Source organism: Peromyscus maniculatus, chromosome 7 (genome assembly GCF_049852395.1).
Source record: "Peromyscus maniculatus bairdii isolate BWxNUB_F1_BW_parent chromosome 7, HU_Pman_BW_mat_3.1, whole genome shotgun sequence".
NCBI lineage: Eukaryota > Metazoa > Chordata > Mammalia > Rodentia > Cricetidae > Peromyscus > Peromyscus maniculatus.
This window is the reverse complement of record NC_134858.1, coordinates 97,210,667-97,231,855: the sequence shown is the minus strand read 5'-3', so window position 1 is coordinate 97,231,855 and position 21,189 is coordinate 97,210,667. Positions and strand designations below refer to the sequence as shown.

The window sequence follows — 21,189 nt, the reverse complement described above, 5'->3', positions numbered from 1 at the left end:
TGTCTGTATTTGAGTGTATGTAGTGAGGTGCATGTGTGCTACTAAGTGTATATGGAAGTCAGAGACAACTTTAGGGGGTTAGTTCTCTCCTTTCATCATGAGTTTCAGGGGATCAATTTCAGATTATCAGGCTTGGTGGTGTTATTCTGCCAGCCTCTGGTTATTTTTTTTAAGATAGCTGTCTTGCAATATTGCTGGTCTTGAACTCATAGGCTCAATCGATCCTCCTGTCTCAGCCTCCTGGATAGCTGAACTACAGATGTAAACTGCTGCATCCTGCTTTAGTTATTTTTCCTGCCTCAGTTCAAGTCCATTTCTGCATGGATTTTGTAAAGAACATTTTGGAGGACCACTCCGATTTGAATTCTTCAGTGGCCTTTGAGTTTGGAAGAGTTGATGTTCATACATAATTTTGAACTTCAACATTGTTTATCTTCCATAGGAACCATCCATTCCATATAAGTGGATTTCTTAGGTTGAAGTTCATCATTAATTCTTCCAAATTCCATTAGCATTGTCTACTCATTTGTATGTAATGGAAGCTTTGTATACATTTTTTTTTTTTTTTTTTTTTTTTTGGTTTTTCGAGACAGGGTTTCTCTGTGTAGCTTTGCGCCTTTCCTGGGACTCACTTGGTAGTCCAGGCTGGCCTCGAACTCACAGAGATCCACCTGGCTCTGCCTCCCGAGTGCTGGGATTAAAGGCGTGCGCCACCACCGCCCAGCTACATTTTTTTTTTTAAATCCCATGAGGGGAGTCATTTATTTGAGTGAGTAAATCAATGCATGTTACCAAGAAGAAAAGGGAAAGGGTTCTGCAAAAGCGGTTTTTATTTTATTTTATTTTATTTTACAATACCATTCAGTTCTACATATCAGCCATGGGTTCTCCTGTTCTCCCTCCTCCTGCCCCCCTCCCCTTACCCCCAGCCCCCCCCCCCATTCCCACCTCCTCCAGGGCAAAGCCTCCCCCGAGGACTGCGATCAACCTGATAGACTCAGTCCAGGCAGGTCCAGTCCCCTCCTCCCACACTGAGCCAAGCATCCCTGCATAAGCCCCAGGTTTCAAACAGCTAACTCATGCAATGAGCACAGGACTCAGTCTAGTTGCCTCCCAAACTGATCAAGCCAATCAACTGTCTCACCTATTCAGAGGGCCTGATCCAGCTGGGGGCCCCTCAGCCTTTGGTTCATAGTTCATGTGTTTCCATTCATTTGGCTATTTTTTTTTCAATATATGAGTAAAACCGAAATTTATTATAAGCCACAGTCGTCCGAGGGACCTCCATGCTATATATATAGCCTTCATGGTTCTATGGGTTGTGGTCTGATTGTTCTTTATTTTATATCTAGAATCCACTTATGAGTGACATTTTTATTGTTGTTGTATGCTTTATTTCTTATTTATTTTGAGACACAGTCTCATTGTAAAACTTAGACTGGCCTTGAATTCAAGGTCCTTTTGTTGGGGCCATTGAGAGTACTTCTTGTCCTCACAGAGGACACAGGTTCGATTCCCAGCACCCACATGGCAACTTATAGCTCCAATTCCAAGGGATCCGACACCATCTTCTGAGTTGTGGACACCAGGCATGCACATGGTGCATGGACATACATGCAAGCAAAATACACACACATAAAATAAACACCTTAAAACAACAACATTGTTTTGCCTCAGCCTCCAAAAGTACTGTATAGATTGTTTCTTGTAGTGTGTTTTGAGCTTCTGATATTTGCCAAGTATGGCATTGTGTTAGAGAAAGCAGTGGTGAGCTACACAACCTGTGTGTGTTCTTTGGAGATTTTAGTCCAATAACAACACAGAATCATGAGACATTTTCCTAAAGACACTGAGCTGAGAGTTCAAGAATGAGTTAGAACTAACTAGGAAAAGAAGACAGAAGAGCACAGCAAGCAATAGCTCTCTTTAATAATTACTCTGCAGTAATTTTTTAAAGAGTAAATTAATTCAGAGATAAGTGCTTAGCCTTTTCCCCTTAATCCTATAATTAGAGCATTTAAAAAAAATATATACAGGGTATTTAATAAATGCTTAATTGAACTGTTGGAGGAGATGGACAGACTCAGCTCTTTTTACTGTACCATGGCCATTCCTGTTTAACCTAACCCCTTCAACATATTACCCATGTTTTGTAGACTTTTAAATTTTTGTTGTTGTTGTTGTTGTTGTTGTTTTGTTTGTTTTTTGAGACAGGGATTCTCTGTGTAGCCCTGGCTGTCCTGGAACTCACTCTATAGACCAGCTGGCCTTGAACTCAGAGGTCCGCCTACCTCTGCCTCCCGAGTCCTGGAATTAAATGCGTGGGCCACCACTGCTCTGCCCTAAATTGTTTTGTATTTTTTGTATTTATTTTTGAAATAAATGTAGGTTCACTGGAAGTTGCAGAGAGGTCATGTATGTAACTAACTCTGGTTACCTCATTGGTTATGTTTTACATAATTACAGAACCAGGAAATTGATAGAGGTATGTGGATATTTTTGTATCATTTTTAAACTGCTGTTAGGATACAAAAGTATCCATCACCATGAAGATTTCCTTCATCCTACATCTTTAAAGTCACTCCAGACCCCATCCTTAATTTCTGGTGGCAACTTCTTATCTCTTTTCCCTCAATAATTTTGTAAGTTTTCTGCATTGTTACATGAATGGAAACTTACAGAATGTGACCTATTGGGATTGGTTTTTGTCACCCAGACTTTGGAGAGTCATCCAAATTATTGCATGTATATGCATATATATGCAATCTATATTGCAAGTCTTCTTCTTGACAAATAGTGTCCTGTGAGTGGTTGTCCAAGCATTTGTTTATAATCAGTCATATATTGAACATTCTTGTTCCTAGCTTTTGGTTATTATAACCAACTGTGAACAGTCACTGACTGACAGGTTCTTTATGTAGATATGATTGAAAGAAATGCCTAGAAGTGTAGTTACTAAAATTATCATTTTACATGTGATAAGTGTGTGTTGTATTTGTCAAGAAACTGATAAACTTTTCAGATTACCATTTTATATTCCTATCAGTAATGTATGAGAGATTCAGTTTCTCTCAGTCCTTATCAACATTATTGTTAGTTTTCATTTTAGCTTCCCTAATAGCTGTGGACTGATACTGTATCATGCTCTTAATTTGTGCTTATTTCCTTAATGAATAACAGTTTTGAAATCTTTTTATGGAGTATGGGGAAATATTTGTGTTTTTTTTTTTTTAAATCACTAATTGGACTGCTTGCTTTTTGACTATTGACTTTATATGTTTATCAGGTGGGTATTTGCAAGTACTTTATGTACTTCTTTTCTTCTTTTAGCTATAGGTAAAAAATGAACTTTGGGGCTGGTGCCCCTCTCTAAAAAGAACTTTGGTCTCAACCTTAGTAACTCAAAGAAGATTAGAGATTTTATTGTAAAAAATTAAAAAACAAAACCAACAAACAAAAACCAATGATTTAGAAGAAAACAGGAGAGATGGCTCAGCAGTTAAAAGCTAGGATCACAACCAAAAATCGAATAAAACAGAAAAAAAATTCCATGGAATCTGGGATTTGGTGAAGAATTTTAGATCTGCTGAAACAATTGATAATATAGATTTAACTAAATGAAAATTTGCAAAGACCTTGTTAAGAAGATGATTGCACCAGGTGGTGGTAGCCCACATCTTTAATCCCAACATGTAGAGGCAGGTGGATCTCTGGGAGTTTGAGACTAGCCTGGTTTACAGAGCTAGTTCCAGGACAGCCAAGGATACACAAAGAAACTCTGTCTCAAAAAACAAAAAACAAACAAACAAAAAAGATTTCGTTTGGTTTGGTCACTTTATAATTGTTTGTGGGAGGCATGGTAATAAAATGCCTTTGAATTTTGTATATCTGGTGTAGACAGCTCAGGCAATTGTTGATTTTAATTGGCTCCTTTACAGTCTTTCCCAGAGGCCAGTGGGTCTTATTTGATGAGCAGCTTTTGTCATTTTAGAATTTTCTAAGTCTAGATATCTCTTGATTTTTGTCTGTTCAGTTCTTGACAGTTGTGTTCTGTTGGTGTTGCCTATTGCTGCTTATTGATCTGCTCTCTTGTGTGGGTAGTTGGCAGTAATCAGAAAACTCTGTCAAATTGAACCCAGCTAGCCTCTAAGTGTAAATTTGCCTTCCTTTGGTTTGAGTAATAAATACAAAACTGAAATCTCTTCATCATGCTTTAGAAGTTTGCAGAGTTAGTATACAAAGCACCATAGAGTTTGTAGGGTTTGTGCAAGGTTTGTCAAGAGCGGCCCTAAAGGAAGACTGTTGATAGGAACTTGTTAATATTAGTGGCAATGTGTGGCATCTTAGAGCTGCTTGTTTCATGATTCAGGGCACTTTGTGGCCACCCAAATTCTGACACTTATTGCTCAGCCAGTCTTCTAACCTATGAAGAATCAGAAACATCTTAGTATAGAGTCGTCAGTTTTATCTGGGGAACTAGCATTTGGGTTGATTCTTGGATTTTGGCTCCCTACCCTGCAACCCCAATCCAGGGTTGTGTGCATGTGCTCTGTCACTGAACTTCATCCTCTACATTTTGATTTTTGGTTTGGTGGTTATTTTAAAGTAAATACTATCTGCCAGGTTGATTTCTAGGTAAACATAGAGTATTATCTGGCAAACATAATTGCTGTTCCCTTCTGTAAAAGAACAGCCTTATTTACTGAATGTCGGTGCTGTGATCTCTGCAGCATGTTGTGGGTTTTAGCTTCTTAAGGCTTAGTATTACCCCCCTCTTCAAAGAAGATCATGCATATGTCTAAAGAATCACATGGTTTCAAGGAGTTCATGGGTTCTCCGAAGCCTGCACATTGGTCCTTAGTTAATTCTTTTACTTGTCCCAATGTCAGACACTGAACGTGCTATTAAAAGTCACTAAGTATTTTGGAATGGTAAGGAAAAGTAACAATGTTTAAAACTCTTGTAAGATTTCATATTTGGGACTTGAATCTGAGAAATTTTAACTTTTTGTCCAGAGTGTGTCAGTGAACTCTCCCCCAAAGTGAACTCTGGCCACTGTAAGGGCTTTGTGTAGTAGATGGTTTAATTGGTTTGGGAATGCAAAGGTAGGCTAACTGAAGAGTCAGGCTAGAAGAAAGTAAGATACTTGAGCACAGGCAAAAAATGGAAAAACAGATTAGAAGTGGCTCACAGTGTTGCCATAATTGTTATACGCCACAATGTAGATGACAGGCAGGTAGATCCAGGGAGAAAATATAATGGAAAAGTTCCTATGTTAGATGAGAGGGCTGAGTGTAAATAAGCACCATGGATAGCTCCATGGCAAGGCTGTTACCGCCTCTGAGAATGGGAAGCAAATGAGGCCCTTATAATCAGCCTGTGCACAGTAGTACTCAGGAGGTGCACCATAAAAGACCATACTATTACAGTCTTGAATAACTTAAACTATTGTATGACAACATCTGCTTGTGTCTACGTAGCTCACTTTTTAATGTCAGGATTGAGAAATAGGCCTTCATTATATCTTAGAGGATTTTGTTGGCTACTTTGTCATTGGTGGCATGTGAATAACTTCAGCCAACCCAGGAAGTATCTCCATCTTTGTGACATGCACAGCCCTTTTTATCCTTTTGGTGTTTGTCAGAGATAGTCTCAATTCCTTGGATTGCCACATTATGCTGTTTTGCATCTTAGGTTTCTTTAGCTTATTCACTCTGTTTAGGGACATCTCATAACACCTACACTGAAGAGTAAATGCATAATTTTTAAAACAGGTGAAGGAACATCAAGATCAAATAGACCTATATGGCTTTTTGTAATTTGTACTTAAAAGGATATACATTATAGTGTTTGGTTTTAGAAGTATGAATGCTACATTGTTTTTGGTTCTTGTGAGCATCAAAGCAATTGTTAATAGTGTATATTAGCGTCATAAAAATATACTATTAAATTGGAAACCCACTATCTCCTTTACTCTAACTGTGCACTGGCTTTTCTATTATGAAAAATTTCTGTAGTATATGAGTAATAGAGAATATTTTACCTGGGAAAAAAGCAGACAATCTTTAGTTTATCCTTGGCATTTTTTATTGGGGGAAAAACTGAGAACTGGATATATTAACTTTCCCACTGTGATATGCCGAGTGTCCAACTCAGCTCTACAAATTCCTACATTTTAAAGTACAGAATTAGGGCAATGAGCTGGTTCATCAGGGAAGAGGGACCTGCTGCCAAGCCTGACAGTGTTGAGTTTAATCCCTGGGACAGACTCCTCCTGCAAGTTGTCTTCTGACCTTACACATGCACCATGGCTCATGTGTACCATGGTGTATGTATGTGCCCCCCCCAATAAATAAATTAAAAACCCAAAATTGTATTCTTGGTTTTATAGTTTAGGATTTTATGTCCATATTTTATGAACATTTATTGAATTACTTTTCATAAATTCTGTTAATATATAAAACCTGGTTTTCTGTATTTATTGAGAGGTCAGGGTTCCAGCATAAAAGATCAAAGTTAAGTATTTAGTATTTCCATGGTGATGTTTGGAATTAAAGCAGATTATACTTTAGTAGTCTCAATTGCACCAGACTATGGTATGTTAGGGATGGGGCCCAGCTCAAATGTCAAGTATCATTTTAGAAACTGTCTGTTATTTGAGGTTATAGGAAAGTGGGGTTTTGATTAATCTGGAAAGGAAGGATGTTGTGAAACTTTAGAAATAACAAAGAATAATCCTATAAGAAAAAAAAATCTAATGATAAAAATAACTGCAAATTTATTATGTGAAGTGTCTGAAAGAAACATCATGAGTCTGGTTGGGTCCTAATGGGGCCAGAAAAGCATAAAACAAAACACAAAGCCTTGGATTTAAGAAGTGTGGGGCATTTTCCCCCCTCCTTTTGGAAGCAAAGTGGGGTTTTGAAATAATATAGTTAGGACAGGATAGCTGTCATTCATGAAATGTCTATCTTTGTTAATAATGTCTCTTTTCTTTTTTGATACTATTTCAGAAGAGGCTAAGTTTTTCTCCTCAAAATTAGGGAAGACTTATTTACTATTTAGTTTTGTCTGCTAGTCTGATAATTTTTTTTGTCTGACATTAAGTCATGGGCAGAGAGACACCTATTTTCCCACAACTCTTCAAGTGACAGGAGTGAGACAGTGTTAAGGTCTTTTGTCTTTTATTTTCTTCAACGAATTCAACCCAAACCAGGAGGGAAGTGTCTGATTGAAATTGAGGCATAGTTTAGTAAAGTGCCCCTCTCCGTATTGGTTTCCAGTATTATTGAGTATGGGATTCCTGGTTTTTCCAGGGACGCACATGAGCACAGTGAGTGTCCAGGGCATTACAATGCATAAGTGGAGCTGGGCAGCAGCGGCGCACGCCTTTGATCCCAGCACTCAGGAGGCAGAGCCAGGTGGATCTCTGTGAGTTCCAGGCCAGCCTGGTCTACAGAGCAAGATCCAGGACAGACACCAAAACTACACAGAGAAACTCTGTCTTGAAAAACAAACAAACCAAAAAAACAAAAACAAAACAAAACAAAAAAAAAAAACAAAAACAAATAATGCATAATTGGGAATATTTGACTGATCTGAATAGAATATGCTTGATATTTCAGAATATTGACATAGTGACAGAAGGATGTTAGTTGTTTTTGTTGTTTTTCTCAGATGATTTTGGAGACACGGGAAACTCAGATTTTCATTTTACACTGTCTTGGGGATAGGAGTGCATTTCTGGGGTTCCCTCTTTGACTGGGTTGGTCATCACAAGCCATACCAAAACTCACTTTCTTATAGTGGTAGATGTTTACAAAGTAATACTCCTTGTTTATAAATGAAAATGTTAACTATACTCATGTATAACTTAAAAGCTGACATAATAACCCCACTCTATTAAAGGAAAAAGAAAACTGATTTAAGATACCGTGTAAAATTGTAAATATGCCTGTGTATTTACACCAAAATATAATTAATATGTTTCCAAATGTGCATACTAACTACTCATGTGACAGGCACACTGTAGACTTGATGAAGACTTTAAGGTTACTTAATTGGAATCCTTAGTGATTTTTATGTAGCCTCTTCAATGTCTGAACTTTCGGTAAAATGTCCTAACAGGACAAAGTATAACCTCTATTTATAAAGGAGCTGCATTTTGGAGGAATTGATTGTACATTGAGACAACACAAAATATACTTTAGGTTTATATGGAGGATGGAATTTGATTGTGGATGTGGGAAGGTGGGATGCGGGTGGCGAGCCTGCCATCTCATGGCATACACCATCCTTACTTCAGCCTTGTTCGCTAGATGTCAGATGTGTTATTTTTACATATCTGTAAAATACAGCCTAAGGAGTGGTCCTTCTACTTTAGAACTACTGGGCTTTCCAAATGGTGTGGATAGCCTTTTGGCTCTAATTCCCACTGGTTCCAGCTTGTGATGGTGTGGTTACAATAGAAGGACACAGAAACAGAAATGTAAGTTTGAAGACATAGATACTGTTATCTTTTCCTACTCTGCCTGTCCGATTGCCTAGACAGCCATTGAAATCCTTGTCGGCGTCACTTCAGGGCTGTTTTGTGTTCCTATTTATATGCTATATCGTTTTTAATACGGAATTGTTGTCTCTTTCCTAAACATACCTTGTTGTTATAGAGCTGTCTTTGTGTGTGTGTGTGTGTGTGTGTGTGTGTGTGTGTGTGTGTGTGAGTGATTCTTCCTCCCCCGCTCTTCATCTGGTAAGTTAATACTAGTCTTTTAGGTTACCTTCCGAACCCCACCTCCTTTTTAATCTTGTGAGTTTTTCTTTCTTTGTTTGTAGAGAGTTGTTGTTGGGTTTGGGTTTGGGTTTTCAAACAGCCTCAGTATTTAGTTCCAGTTGGCTAGTAGTGTAGCTGGACTACACTACGCACTGTGTCGTCCAGCTTGCCTTGAGATCACAGAATTTCTCCTGAGCTCTGGGATTAAAGGGGTGGCCACTACATCCAGCTTCTGTTGATGTTTATATTGATTCTCTCAGTTGCTACAAGTTACACTTGTATTTTACTTGCTTGTACTGCGACTGCATTGAGGGTAGGAGAGCCTGTTTTAGCTCACTCTTCCCAGCATCTAGCGTAATACTTGGGAAATTAATGGTAGAAATAAATTTCAAGCTGTAGTAGGTTTAAAAGTGAATTCTCTTCAGAGTTCAAATATCCTGGTTTTTAATTTGTATTTCTTGTATCTTTCTATAAACTTGACTTTCTCGGACATGATAAATATTGTGAACAATTTGAAGTTTCTATCAGTTTTTTTTTTTTATTAATTGCTATTAAATTTTGCTTAGCAGACATTAGTTTAAACTTTCATTTCTTATGGGGTCAGAGTTCCACAGTAGGGGGAGAGTGGGCTGGAGCTATGCTTCAGTGGTTAAGAGCACTGGCTGTTCTTCCAGAGGACCTGGGTTCAATTCCCAGCACCTACATGATAGCTCACAGCTGTATGAAACTGTGATTTTCCAGTTCCAGGGAATCTGACATTCTCAATGCAGGCAAAACACCAATGCACATAAAATAAAGATAAATAAATCTTTAAGAATTCCACAGCGGGCCGGGCAGTGGTGGCACACGCCTTTAATCCCAGCACTTGGGAGGCAGAGGCAGGCGGATCTCTGTGAGTTTGAGGCCAGCCTGGTCTACAAAGTGAGTTCCAGGAAAGGAGCAAAGCTACACAGAGAAACCCTGTCTCGAAAAGCCAAAAAAAAAAAAAAAAAAAAAAAGAATTCCACAGTACAATCTTTTAAAAAAATATTTTACATTCCTAAAGACCCATATGAATTAGAAGTTCAATAAGAAAATGTATCGTAAATTGTAACATACTAAAAATGTATTTATTTTTTACCAAGTATGTAGGTTCTGAGATTCAGCTGCTGTTACTTGAGGGCGGGTGTCCTTGTCTGAAAAGTTTGGTTTTAACCTTGGGTATAAACTACAGGACATTAGTAGACTTATCCACGCAGTTGTTCATTTTCTTTTCATAACACACACAAGACAATAGAATTCTTTTACCATTAGTAGGATATGTTCACCATTTATAGGGATTTTTCTTGTATATTATCTCATTTAAGCTATACTCTGAGCTTTGTGTAGTCATTTTATAAACGAAGAAACAGTCACAAAATTTAATTTTGGACTAATTCACGTAGTGGTAAAACTAGGACTCAAATAAATCTTTGTTCTTTCTACTCCATGGCATAAATAAAGAACTTTTTTTGTTGTTGTTTTTTGTTTTTTGTTTTTCAAGACAGGGTTTCTCTGTGTAGCTTTGTGCCTTTCCTAGAACTCACTTTGTAGACTAGGCTGGCCTCGAACTCAAAAAGATCCGCCTGCCTCTACCTCCCAAGTGCTGGGATTAAAGGCATGCGCCACCCGGCTAAGAATCTTATATTGACATAGTAAGTGTGGAAATAAAAAAACCTAACCAGCAGGAGAGTAAACAAAAGAATGGGCAAGTGTATCGAACAGATGCTTCTTAAATGAAGAAGTAGAAATGACCAGTAAATACATGAAAAAATGTTCATCATCAGGGAGATGCAAATCAAATGATAGTAAGGCCCCATTTTAAGCCAGTCAGAGTGGTTGTCATTAAAAAAAAAACAAAAAACCCACAAATATTGATAAGTGTGGGAGAAAGCAGAATGGCTGTAACCAAGAAAACACAAATATTTGTGAGTTTGAGGAAAAGGAATCCTTATACACTGTGAATTAGTACAAATACTGTGGAAATGAGTAGGGAGGGTCCTCACAGAATTAAAAATAGAACTACTGTACGAGTCAACTGGACCACTCCCGAGTGTCTAGTCTAAGGAGTCAGGTTGTCTTCTGTAGAGACACCAGCATACTCATTTGTGACATAACACTGTTTACAGCTGCCAAGTTACAGAATCAGACTAGGGACACATTGACAGCATGGGTAAAGACAGTGTAGAATATGTAGACCTATATATGCAGTGGTTTTTTTTTATTCAGCCATAAGGAACAAAACCTGTTATTTGCAGGTAACTGGGTATAACTGGAGATCAGTCTGTCAAGTGAGATAAGCCAGACTCACAAAGAAGAAAAAAGAAAAAAAAAAAAACCCATGAAAATAAGAAGGGAACCATTACAAGCGAGAAAGGGACAAGGAGAAGTAGATGTAAGAGAAGATCATAGGGATGGGGGCTAGATCAAGGTATGTGTGTAGGAAAGTGTCACAGCGAGACTTGTTGCTCATACAGTTATATGCCCCACTGAAAAGTAAAGAAGCTACAAGTAAAACAACCCAGAGCAAAGCAGTAACGAACTAGAATAACTGTGAGAACTTACTAATTTTAAACATCTTTCATTCTCTAATAAACTAATAGTTTAGCTTATTTAGCTCTAAACTCAAGTTGGACACTTCTCTTCATTTCTAAGTTGCCTTTATTTATGGCAGGTCTGGCCTTTAGCAGACAGCCATTTCAGACCTTCCCTGACGAATTTTATTTATTTATTTTTAATGGATTTTTAAGAGAGAATGGTTTGATCCTGTTCATGGGTGGTTTAAGAGGTACATGTAAAGCCTGTTCTGGTTTGCCTGTTAGAATCTCTGACCAGTTTTCTGAGATATCTAGGAAATATTTCCTCTCTTTGTTGCTACTTAAGAATTGTAAGACTCAGGTGATTACATAGCCCAGCTTGTCTCTATTATGCTCAATTAATAATTTTTTTTAATGCATAAGTCATTCTGATTTAAATGATATGTTCAATGGCCCAATATCCATTTGTGTGTGTGTGTGTGTGTGTGTGTGTGTGTGTGTGTGTGTGTGTGTGTTAGATATGTGCCAAAATTTAGCTGCTTAAAAACAATATCAATTGTCTCTTTGTTTCTCTAAGTCTGAAGCTGAAGGTTAGTTCGTCCCTGGACTCTGACTCATGAACTTGCTATCATTATCAGCAGGCACCTTAGTTTCATGTGCAGGCTGATTTTAGGAAGAACCTAGTTCTCAGCTCATTCCTGTGGTAGTTAGCAGGACTTAGTTGTGAGCCATGTGGGCCTCTCTGTAGGGTAGCTCATAATCACACAGTTAGCTTCTCACAGAAAGAAAGGAGAGCGCAACAAGAGAACTTTCTGAAATGACATTCCATCTTGCCTGATACATTCTGTTTACCAGAGTTATAGTCCAGTGCTTATTCCACGGAAGAGACTGTGCCAGGGCATGGCTATCAGCAGGAGGGGGATACAGAAAGCCATGCAGGAAGCACTTGCAGATAGTGACCCTGCTGAAAGGAAATTGCATCCACATAAGACAGTGGAGCACAACTTGCGACTTGTTCCCTCGTCTTTTCCCTCTTCTCTCTATACCTGTTTGATACACAGGGTTTATTCATTCATCAATTTCTTAGCACTAACTCTAATTTACAGATTTGATAGCTACAACTTTTCTGCTGAAGGAGTTCATTTTTACATATATATATAAATAATATATAAAATATAATTTTAGAGGAGTACTATTCAACAAAGTATATTTTAATAAATACATTTGTGATGACTTTATTGCAACTTTGAATATGTAATATGAATTTGCTTGTCTCCAAGAGCAGGGGTAGGTCAAGCTATTGCTCCAGTACAGACTGTTGACAAACAAGAGGAAGAGCCTGGTGGCCTTCATGCTTAGTACCCCATACCTCATACTTACCCTAGTGGCCACCAGGATCAAAATAGTATTTTAATGCATCTGTGTAAGTAGTTAATGAGATTATTTTACTTTTGTGATATCTAGTCTTGGAAGTAGTGTACACTTTATATAGTCCAGAAAAAATATTAAAAATGCTTGGTTTTTTTCAGTTTCACAAAATTTACAACTGAAAAAGTAGACTCACAAAAGTAGTTTCCACAGAAAACTCCAAATATTCATGAAAGTTTCCTAATAATTGAATGTGCTATTGGCTTTTAAACTTTTTTTTTTTTTTTTTTTTTTTTTTTTTTTTTTTTTTGGTTTTTCGAGACAGGGTTTCTCTGTGTAGCTTTGCGCCTTTCCTGGAACTCACTTGGTAGCCCAGGCTGGCCTCGAACTCACAGAGATCCGCCTGGCTCTGCCTCCCGAGTGCTGGGATTAAAGGCGTGCGCCACCACCGCCCGGCCGGCTTTTAAACTTTTAATTAGGGGGCTGGAGAGATGGCTCAGAGGTTAAGAGCACTGACTGCTCTTCTAGAAGACCCATGTTCAAATCCTAGCACCTGCATGGCAGCTCACAACTGTGTGTAACCCCAAGATCTGACACCCTCACACAGACATACATACAAGCAAAACACCAATGTACATAAAATAAAAATAAATAAATTATTTTAAAAAAAGCACAAAACCCACTTTTGATTAGTTTTAAAACTGATAAAATTCTATTTCTATCCATATTTCAAATGGTAAAAAATAAAAACCATGTGAGGCTAGTGGTTGCCATGCTGGACACAGCAGCTCTTTCCCACATCCCTGTAGTGGGTCCCATCTCCCACTGCTTTCCCCTGTGCTCATTCTGCTCCAGCGCTAGTGGCCCCTGGTCTTTCATTGTGACATACATAATTGTATTTCAGAGCCCTGTGTTGATTTCTCTCTTGGTCTGTAAGGACCTGCCCTTCTCTAGGCCTGTGCTCAAATATCACGTTCTCATCAGTACTGAGTAGTACCTGGACTAGTTACCTTCCTTCTTAGCTTTTCATTTCCAAGCTGCTCCCTAAAGAAACAAGAACTATGGGGAAAGGGGCTCCATCTACAGAGAAAAGCAGTGAAATACAAGACTTGTTCCATGCAGGCCCTGGGCATGAGTATGTTAGGAAAAGCTTGTATCCTCTGGGCTTGCTTCCTGTCACATTGGCTTAAGGGATCATCTTTTTGTGTGCATGACTGACTTCTTTCAGATTGGAAGCCTTTTAGAAGGTTCTTCCTTCAGTGTCCTTTGCATCTTCTTTGGCATGTAACAGAACTTTGAGCAAAAGGCAATGTGAAATACTGAATGGTGAGTCACACCGGTGCCCTTTCATCATTTACAGTCTGCAGTCATCTCTCTACCCTCTGTTTGTTACCAGTGGCAGCAGCTTGACAGGCATCCTTGACAGTTCATGTTTTGGCTTTACAGGTTCTGTGACTGTGATCCCGACATTGGCTGTCTTCCTGTATCCACTCTGTTGCACAGTACTCATTTTCTGAGACCAGTACTTGCAGTGTGTACATAAACTTCTGTTTTTGTATTTCTAGTAGCAAACACAAAGATGTAAACCGTGGGCCTGAGTTCTTCATCTTTAACGTGTTCCTCACTACTATGCTTGGTGTGTTGAATGAACAGAGCACAGGACAGGATCGAGTTATTATAGGAGGAAATTTTGAATGGTCTAACAATTTTGAAAGAGAATTGCACAGTTGTCCAAGGCGAAGGGGCACACTCACTACTTTATCATTTAAAAACCTGCTAGAAAGCTGTGGCAACCGGCACTGGTACTGGCACAAGACTATGTAGATTAAGGAAAACCAAGAATAGGAATAAATCTGGGCTGGAGAGATGGCTCAGAGGTTAAGAGCACTGACTGTTCTTCCAGAGGTCCTGAGTTCAATTCCCAGCAACTACAAAGGTGGCTCACAACCATCTGTAATGAGATCTGGTGCCCTCTTTTGGCCTGCAGGCATGCATGCAGATAGAACACTGTATACATAATAAATAAATCTTAAAAAAAAAAAAAGAATAGGAATAAATCAACTCAGCCCCTGTCAATAGGATTTTTGATAAGGACACCAAGATATTCAATGGATAAATAGTGTCTTTCTACAAATGGTACTGAGACAACCAAATATTCATACTCTTTAAAAAGTGGGAGGAATTCATTTGAGTTAAGATACATAATCTGTGTACCATACCTTTTTCTTCTCTTGGTTTTAAACATATTGAGAGGCAACAGAAGAGTTGGAGTTACTCCAACACACAGCTTGGAGTAAAGGGGTGAGCTGTAAAACCAAATGTCAACCCCAGGGTGGCAGAGTCTCAGAGTTTGAGAAGTCCAGAAGAGCTCACTATTAGAAAGTCAGGAAGTGGGTGGGGCGTGGGGAGATGGCTCAGTTGGTAAAGTGTTCCCTTCAAGAATGAGGACCTGAGTTCAGGTCCCTGCACCTAAGTAAAATGCTGGGCATGGTGGTGTACTCTGCAATTCTAGCTCTGAGGAAGTGGAGGCAGGAGGATTCCTGAAGTCTTGTCAAATTGGTGGCCTCCAGGTTCGGTTAGAAACTCTATCTAACTTAAATGGGGTGGTATAAGTTTTCTGTTTGTTTTACAGATTTACTCAATTTACCCTAGCTGAGAGTTCTTTTATTTATTTTTTTGTTTTATGTGTATGGATGTTTTGCCAGCATATATATGTGTAGCATCTCTAGAGCTAATTTTGGTGGTGTAGAAGTGTAAGCTAGAGCTGTGTTGTGGCAGTTAGCTCTTCCATTAATTCAGGACTCTGAGGAAACTGGAAAAGTTTCTTTCTCCCAGTAACACCTTCTTCTAATGGATGGCAGTACATAAGCACATTCCAACAGACAAGAGAAAACGAGCAAGGAACAAAAGTACTTTTCTCTAGTTCTATAATATATTGTTTTAAATAATGTTACATACTGAAAATTAAATGTAAATGAACACGCAATAAAACATATTACAAGATATTGCATAATAAAAAGAGCACACCCCACAGTACAAATAAGAGGTAAATATCTCCCTAACTACTTTTTTTTTTTTTTTTTTTTTTTTTTTTTTGAGAGAAGGGCTTACAGTGTAGCCCAGGTTGGCTTCCTTCTGCCTCAGCATCTCTGCAGCTCGGGCTATAGGCGTGTGCTACCTGACGCCTCTTATTCTATGTACTCTAGCTCTGCCATGTATTCTCTGTATTTCCAACTCTACCAAGTGCCATCCAGTTCAGACTAGACAGCACTATTGGACTTACGAATTCCTCTTTGAATTGTTTCCTTTCTGAGGTACTGCCACCACCCACCATTGCGCTTTATCTTGGTCAGCTTGTTAGGTGTGATGCTCCCTGTGTCTGTTTGCGGGGATTCCCTTGCCCCTCTGGCCAGGAGCTCTTCTCTCCTGTGTACTCGACAGAAGCATGGGCCCTCGGTGTCACTCACACACACACACATAGCATCCAGTTGTCCGTGAAGAACACGCTCTCCTGCTGACAGAGCCTGTGGGACTCAGCACAAAAGGCTCAGTGCTAGTTATGTTTCTAGTGGGGCCTAGTGTCCTTTTTCTCCCCTGACCTACAGGTTTTTCTCAGAGTGATTTGAAAGACCAATTACAAAAAATAGTATCCTCCTTTAGTTCTAACTTTTAAATGAACCGAGTTATGTGCCTTGTTGATTTCTCAAATTCCTTTATCAAACTTAGGGGTGTTTTATGTCATGGACTTTCTATTCTTTTTTTAAAATTGGGTGCTCTTGAAAAAATGGCCACTGGCATCTTGAGTTGAACACTGTGGTTTCTAGTTATTTTGATAACTAAGGGAAAAAAAAATTCCCTGCTAACAGTAGCATATGAGGGAGCATATAAAATGTGTTCTGGAAGGAGCCCGTTCTCTTCCTTGAGGTAGACTGTTTAGCGATTTGGTGTTGTGGGTGATGCTATGAATTTGTGATTTGCACGGCTTCAGATGTCATCATTTTTCCCTACTTTCTAGGAAGTAACAGCTAGCAGTCGCCACTATGTTGACAGGCTATTTGACCCTGATCCCCAGAAAGTTCTCCAAGGTGTCATGTAAGTAGTATGCATTTAAGACTCTATGAAAAAGTCTTGTTTGTCTTCATGTTTTAATCTGACAAATAATATAATTATGAAAATGCAGGTATAACTTTTTTCTTCCATTTGACTTCATTTATGAGATGAGTGCTTGACATTCATGACAGTATTTTATTATAGAAGTTTGTCTGTTGATAGTTATTAACTAACATGATTGGCTTCATTTTTTGTAGAGCCCTTGTTTTCTCTTTTAAAATGTTTCCTTTGGGGAATGCTTTTGCTTTTAATAGCTACAAAATCGAGATAAAAATTGATAGTTAATCGTTGGAAAGCAGTGGGAGAAGAGTTTAGTAGGAGTTTGTTGTTGTTTTGCTTTATTTCTTTGGTTAACTCATCACTGTCATCAGAATTTCCTAGTGATGAAAGCCTGAATACCAACATTTGGAAAGCAGTCCTTAGAAAGTTTAAGTTCCTGATAACAGAGAGCATGAATAGCCTTCCTCAATGAGGGGAAATATTTTTAATCAACACATTGTAGGTGATTGTTTTTAAGATTAAAGTTGGGCAAATGGGATAAGACTTGAAGTGACTGAAAAGTGAATGTCCTGTACTTTTGAGGTTCAGTGGCTTTTCCTTTAACATCTTAGTTCTGAGGAAGAAGATCTAGCCTAAGGCTGCTCGTGGAATTGGGAAGCATAGGACCTACAGGCCTCAGTTCTGGGGAAGGCACAAGGTTCAAAAGAGGGTGAGGATGAAGTGCATTTGGGGTAGCCATCAGGCCACAAGCAGATGAGTCTCTTTCCTTCCTCTTCCCTTACTAGTGTTCTCAGTCAAATAGTACTTTAAGCTTTATTCTTGCTCGGTCATAGTAAGCTGAGATGTTTTGCTTATAGCCTTTCTTTTGACTATAATTCTCTTTAAAAAAAAAAAAATAATAATAATGACATGTGGCCAGGCAATGATGGCACACCTTTAGTCCCAGTACTCCAGCACTCAGAAGGCAGAGGTAAGCAGATCAACATAAGTTCAGTGCCAGCCTAATCTACAAAGCAAGGTCCCAGATAGCCAGGGCTATACAGAGAAACCCTGTCTTGAAAAATCAAAAACCAAACAAAACAAAAATTACATGTGGGGTTGGGGATTTACCTCAGTTGGTTCGGTCCTTGGCTCTGGGGGAAAAAAACTTACATTATGTGTGTGTGTGTGTGTGTGTGCCTGAGTGTATATGTGTGCACTATATGCATGCAAGTACCTGCAGAAGCCAGAAGAGGGTGTTGGATTCCTGAAATTGGAGGTACAGGTGCTTGTGAGCCACCCATTGTGGGCTCTGGGAATCGAACCTCCAGGCCTCTGCAAGAACAGCGAGTGCTTTTAACTGCTGAGCCATCTCCCCAGCCCTTGAGTGTAATTCTTACTCAAAGCCAGAAAAGCTGGCTGGAACTCAGAATATTTGACACTATTTTTGCCCTTTGTTTTAGAGAAACAAGAAGAGATGAGACCCTCTGCCCATGTTAACTTTGCTTTTGACCCCTTAACTGACAGAATTTATGATGGTTTAGTCAGCTCTCTTAAAGACTAGTTTGAGTGGTGTCAGAAAAAGTGGTAGAAAAGCCTCCATTGAGTTTTAGTTAAGAGGGAGGCTTAAATAACATAGTTCTTTAGACAAGACAGACACTCCCTCCACCGACCAGACAGCTCTCTAGATAGAGAATACTAAATATTCCTTAGGATTCTTCAGTTTAGTTGAAGATGCTCTTTGAGTATTCAGCATATAGTAGAAGATGATACTTTCATCATTATTACTGCTCGATAAGAGAAAGCTAGATTTATTTACTAGTTAGTGATCTTTCCCGATAAACTTTTATCCTGGGTTCTCTCTGATGTCAGTGACTAAACTCAGGAAAATTTAAGTTTACTAAAGACCATTATAGCTTTCAAAAAGTTGACAAGTGAGAGAGCTGCAGAGTAAGGGATGCAAGAAAAAGAGGAACACTGCATTGTAAGAAAGCAGCTTAATGGGGGCTGGAGAAATGGCTCAGCGGTTAAGAGCACTGCTTGCTCTTCCAAAGGTCCTGAGTTCAATTCCCAGCAACCAATGGTGGCTCACAACCATCTGTAATGAGATCTGGTTCCCTCTTCTGGCCTGCAGGGATATGTGCACTGTATACATAATAAATAAATAAATAAATAAATAAATAAATAAATAAATAAAGAAAGAAAGAAAGAAAGAAAGAAAGAAAGAAAGAAAGAAAGCAAGCAGCTTAAGTGTAATGTGATAGCCTTAGTGCCTCTTGAAAAGCTATGGAGTCTAAGCTGTCAGGTTAGGCAGACAAAGGAGAGTTGTCTGTATGAGGGAGTAGATTGAGCATGGGCACTGGAGTTGGCCAACAGTAGGTTAAATCCCTGGTTGTGACATTTCCTGGTGGGGTCCTTTCCTGTCTGTATGTTTAGACCAATTACTCAATTTCCTTGAACCTTTCTGTATTCTGTCATCTTAAAGAGAAAATAGCCTGCCAGGTTGTTGTGAGAAGTAAATATAAAAGTCAATGCCTGGAGTGTTGTGGATGCCACCTGTTGTCATTTAAGTGATCAGTTGTTACTGGCCTAGTTTAAAATAACTTTAAAAATGACTTAAAGGGGCATTGATTGACTTCCCGAGTCTCCCCTCTGCTTCATGGAGGTTCTTTCTCTCTGTGTGTTTGTTGTATGTGTGTGTTTTCTCACCCTACCTAATAAACGCCTTTCTTCAACTGATGAAAAAAAGATGAGTCTCTTCAGAAAATAGAAAGGAAAGTTCAAGTCAAAATCAGAAACAATTCAGTTTGAACTGAAGAGAAGGCGGTGGGGGGGACAGGGAGGGAGAGAACCAGAGTGCTTGATTCAGGTGAGAAGGTGCAAGTGCTAAGTAAGATGCTCTAAGAGCAGTGGTGGCCGCTTAAGTCTGTTTATAATATCAGAGGAACACATCGCCAACCATTGTTTTACACTCCATTTCAAAGGCATATTTACTGAGATTCTGATAAAGGTTTTTTCTCTATACACAAATATTTTTCCTGAACAGTGTCACTGTCTGAAAATTATAACAAATTATAGAGTAAAAAGTGAATTACATTTTTAACATTTATATTTAGATATATTTGTTCAGTACAATATTGATAGAGGAAAAAGGGAACCACAATGATATTTAGGAAAAGGTGCACATTTCATAACATTATATAGGAGTCATATTGGATACAATAGGTATCTAGAGGAAAATATCTAGAATAGAACCAACGAAAGATAATCTTTTAGTTTTAGGGGAGGAATAGGCAGAAATGGAAGTAAACAGTTGCAAATCCAAAATCCAAATGGAGAAACAAAAAAGAATTGATAAGAACTATAGCTTAATCTACAAGCCAACTAACTTTTATTTTTCTAGCTCTATTAAATTTATTTTTCTCACAAAAATTATGAATATAAATAACATAGGAAAAACAATGTTGAAGAAATTAAACATAAGCGATGTATTTTCATCATAGCCTATTAACTATTGACATGGCTGTGAATATAGAAAGCTGCTATGTAGATAATGCAGAGCGTAAAGGAGCATGCTATCTAATCGATAAGTGCAACCTTATTGGAAAAGTTGTATTAAGAATCAGTATTACTTGGCAGTTGTTAAAGAATGAACAATTATCTTTTTTTTTTTTTTTTTTTTGGTTTTTTTGAGACAAGGTCTCTCTGTGTAGCTCTGGCTGTCCTGGAACTATCTCTGTTAACCAGGCTAGTCTCAAACTCACAGAGATCTTCCACCTCTGCCTCCCAAGTGCCAGGACTAAAGGTGTGCACCACCACTGCCCAGCTGCATCTTAAAGTCTAATTTATATTACTTTTTGTTTGTTTTGTTTTGTTTTGTTTTGTTCAAGACAGGGTCTCTCTGTGTAGCTGTGCTATCCTGGAACTAACTCTGTAGACCAGGCTGGCCTGGAACTTAGAGATGAATGGTTATCTAATGTAACTTTTTGTTGCTAGTTTAACATTCAGCATAAATTTGGATGATCCTCCTGTATCAAAGACTTGAATACAGAAACCAATCCTTTTTTTCCCTCAAAAAGAGCAAAGTGTCAAATGTATAACTGGACAGAAGATAATTAGGTATTGCATGAGATATATGCAGATGGGGGTGGCACTCCTGTAGGTCATGAATTGTAGTAGAATTTTCAGTTGCAAAAGGGAATAGGCATACTAGACAGACTGGACTGCATTGCAAATTCTGAGCTTTTTCTAGTGTAGAGATCTTTATGTAACTTTAAACATTGTAGAAATGGAACATAGTACTAGTGAGTACCCATAATTCTAGTGCACAGGGGTAGAGGCAGGAAGAACTTGAGTTGGAAGCCAACTTTGGTATATAGCAAGTTCAGGGCCAGCCCAGGCTATGTG

The 21,189-nt window shown here is 38.6% G+C and overlaps 1 protein-coding gene across 5 annotated transcripts in view; it reads left to right on the top strand.

Moving 5' to 3' along the window:
* Positions 1-21,189, top strand: part of Armc8 (armadillo repeat containing 8) — a 112,135-nt gene that overhangs the window by 15,593 nt on the left and 75,353 nt on the right. For 4 of the 5 annotated variants that reach the window (XM_006975140.4, XM_006975141.4, XM_076576894.1 and 1 more), the window contains one exon: positions 16,709-16,785. The exons of the other annotated variant lie outside the window; for it this stretch is intronic. In XM_006975140.4, coding sequence (XP_006975202.2) covers positions 16,709-16,785 — 77 coding nt within the window. The remainder of the gene's footprint in view (positions 1-16,708; positions 16,786-21,189) is intronic. 5 annotated transcript variants of the gene reach the window in all.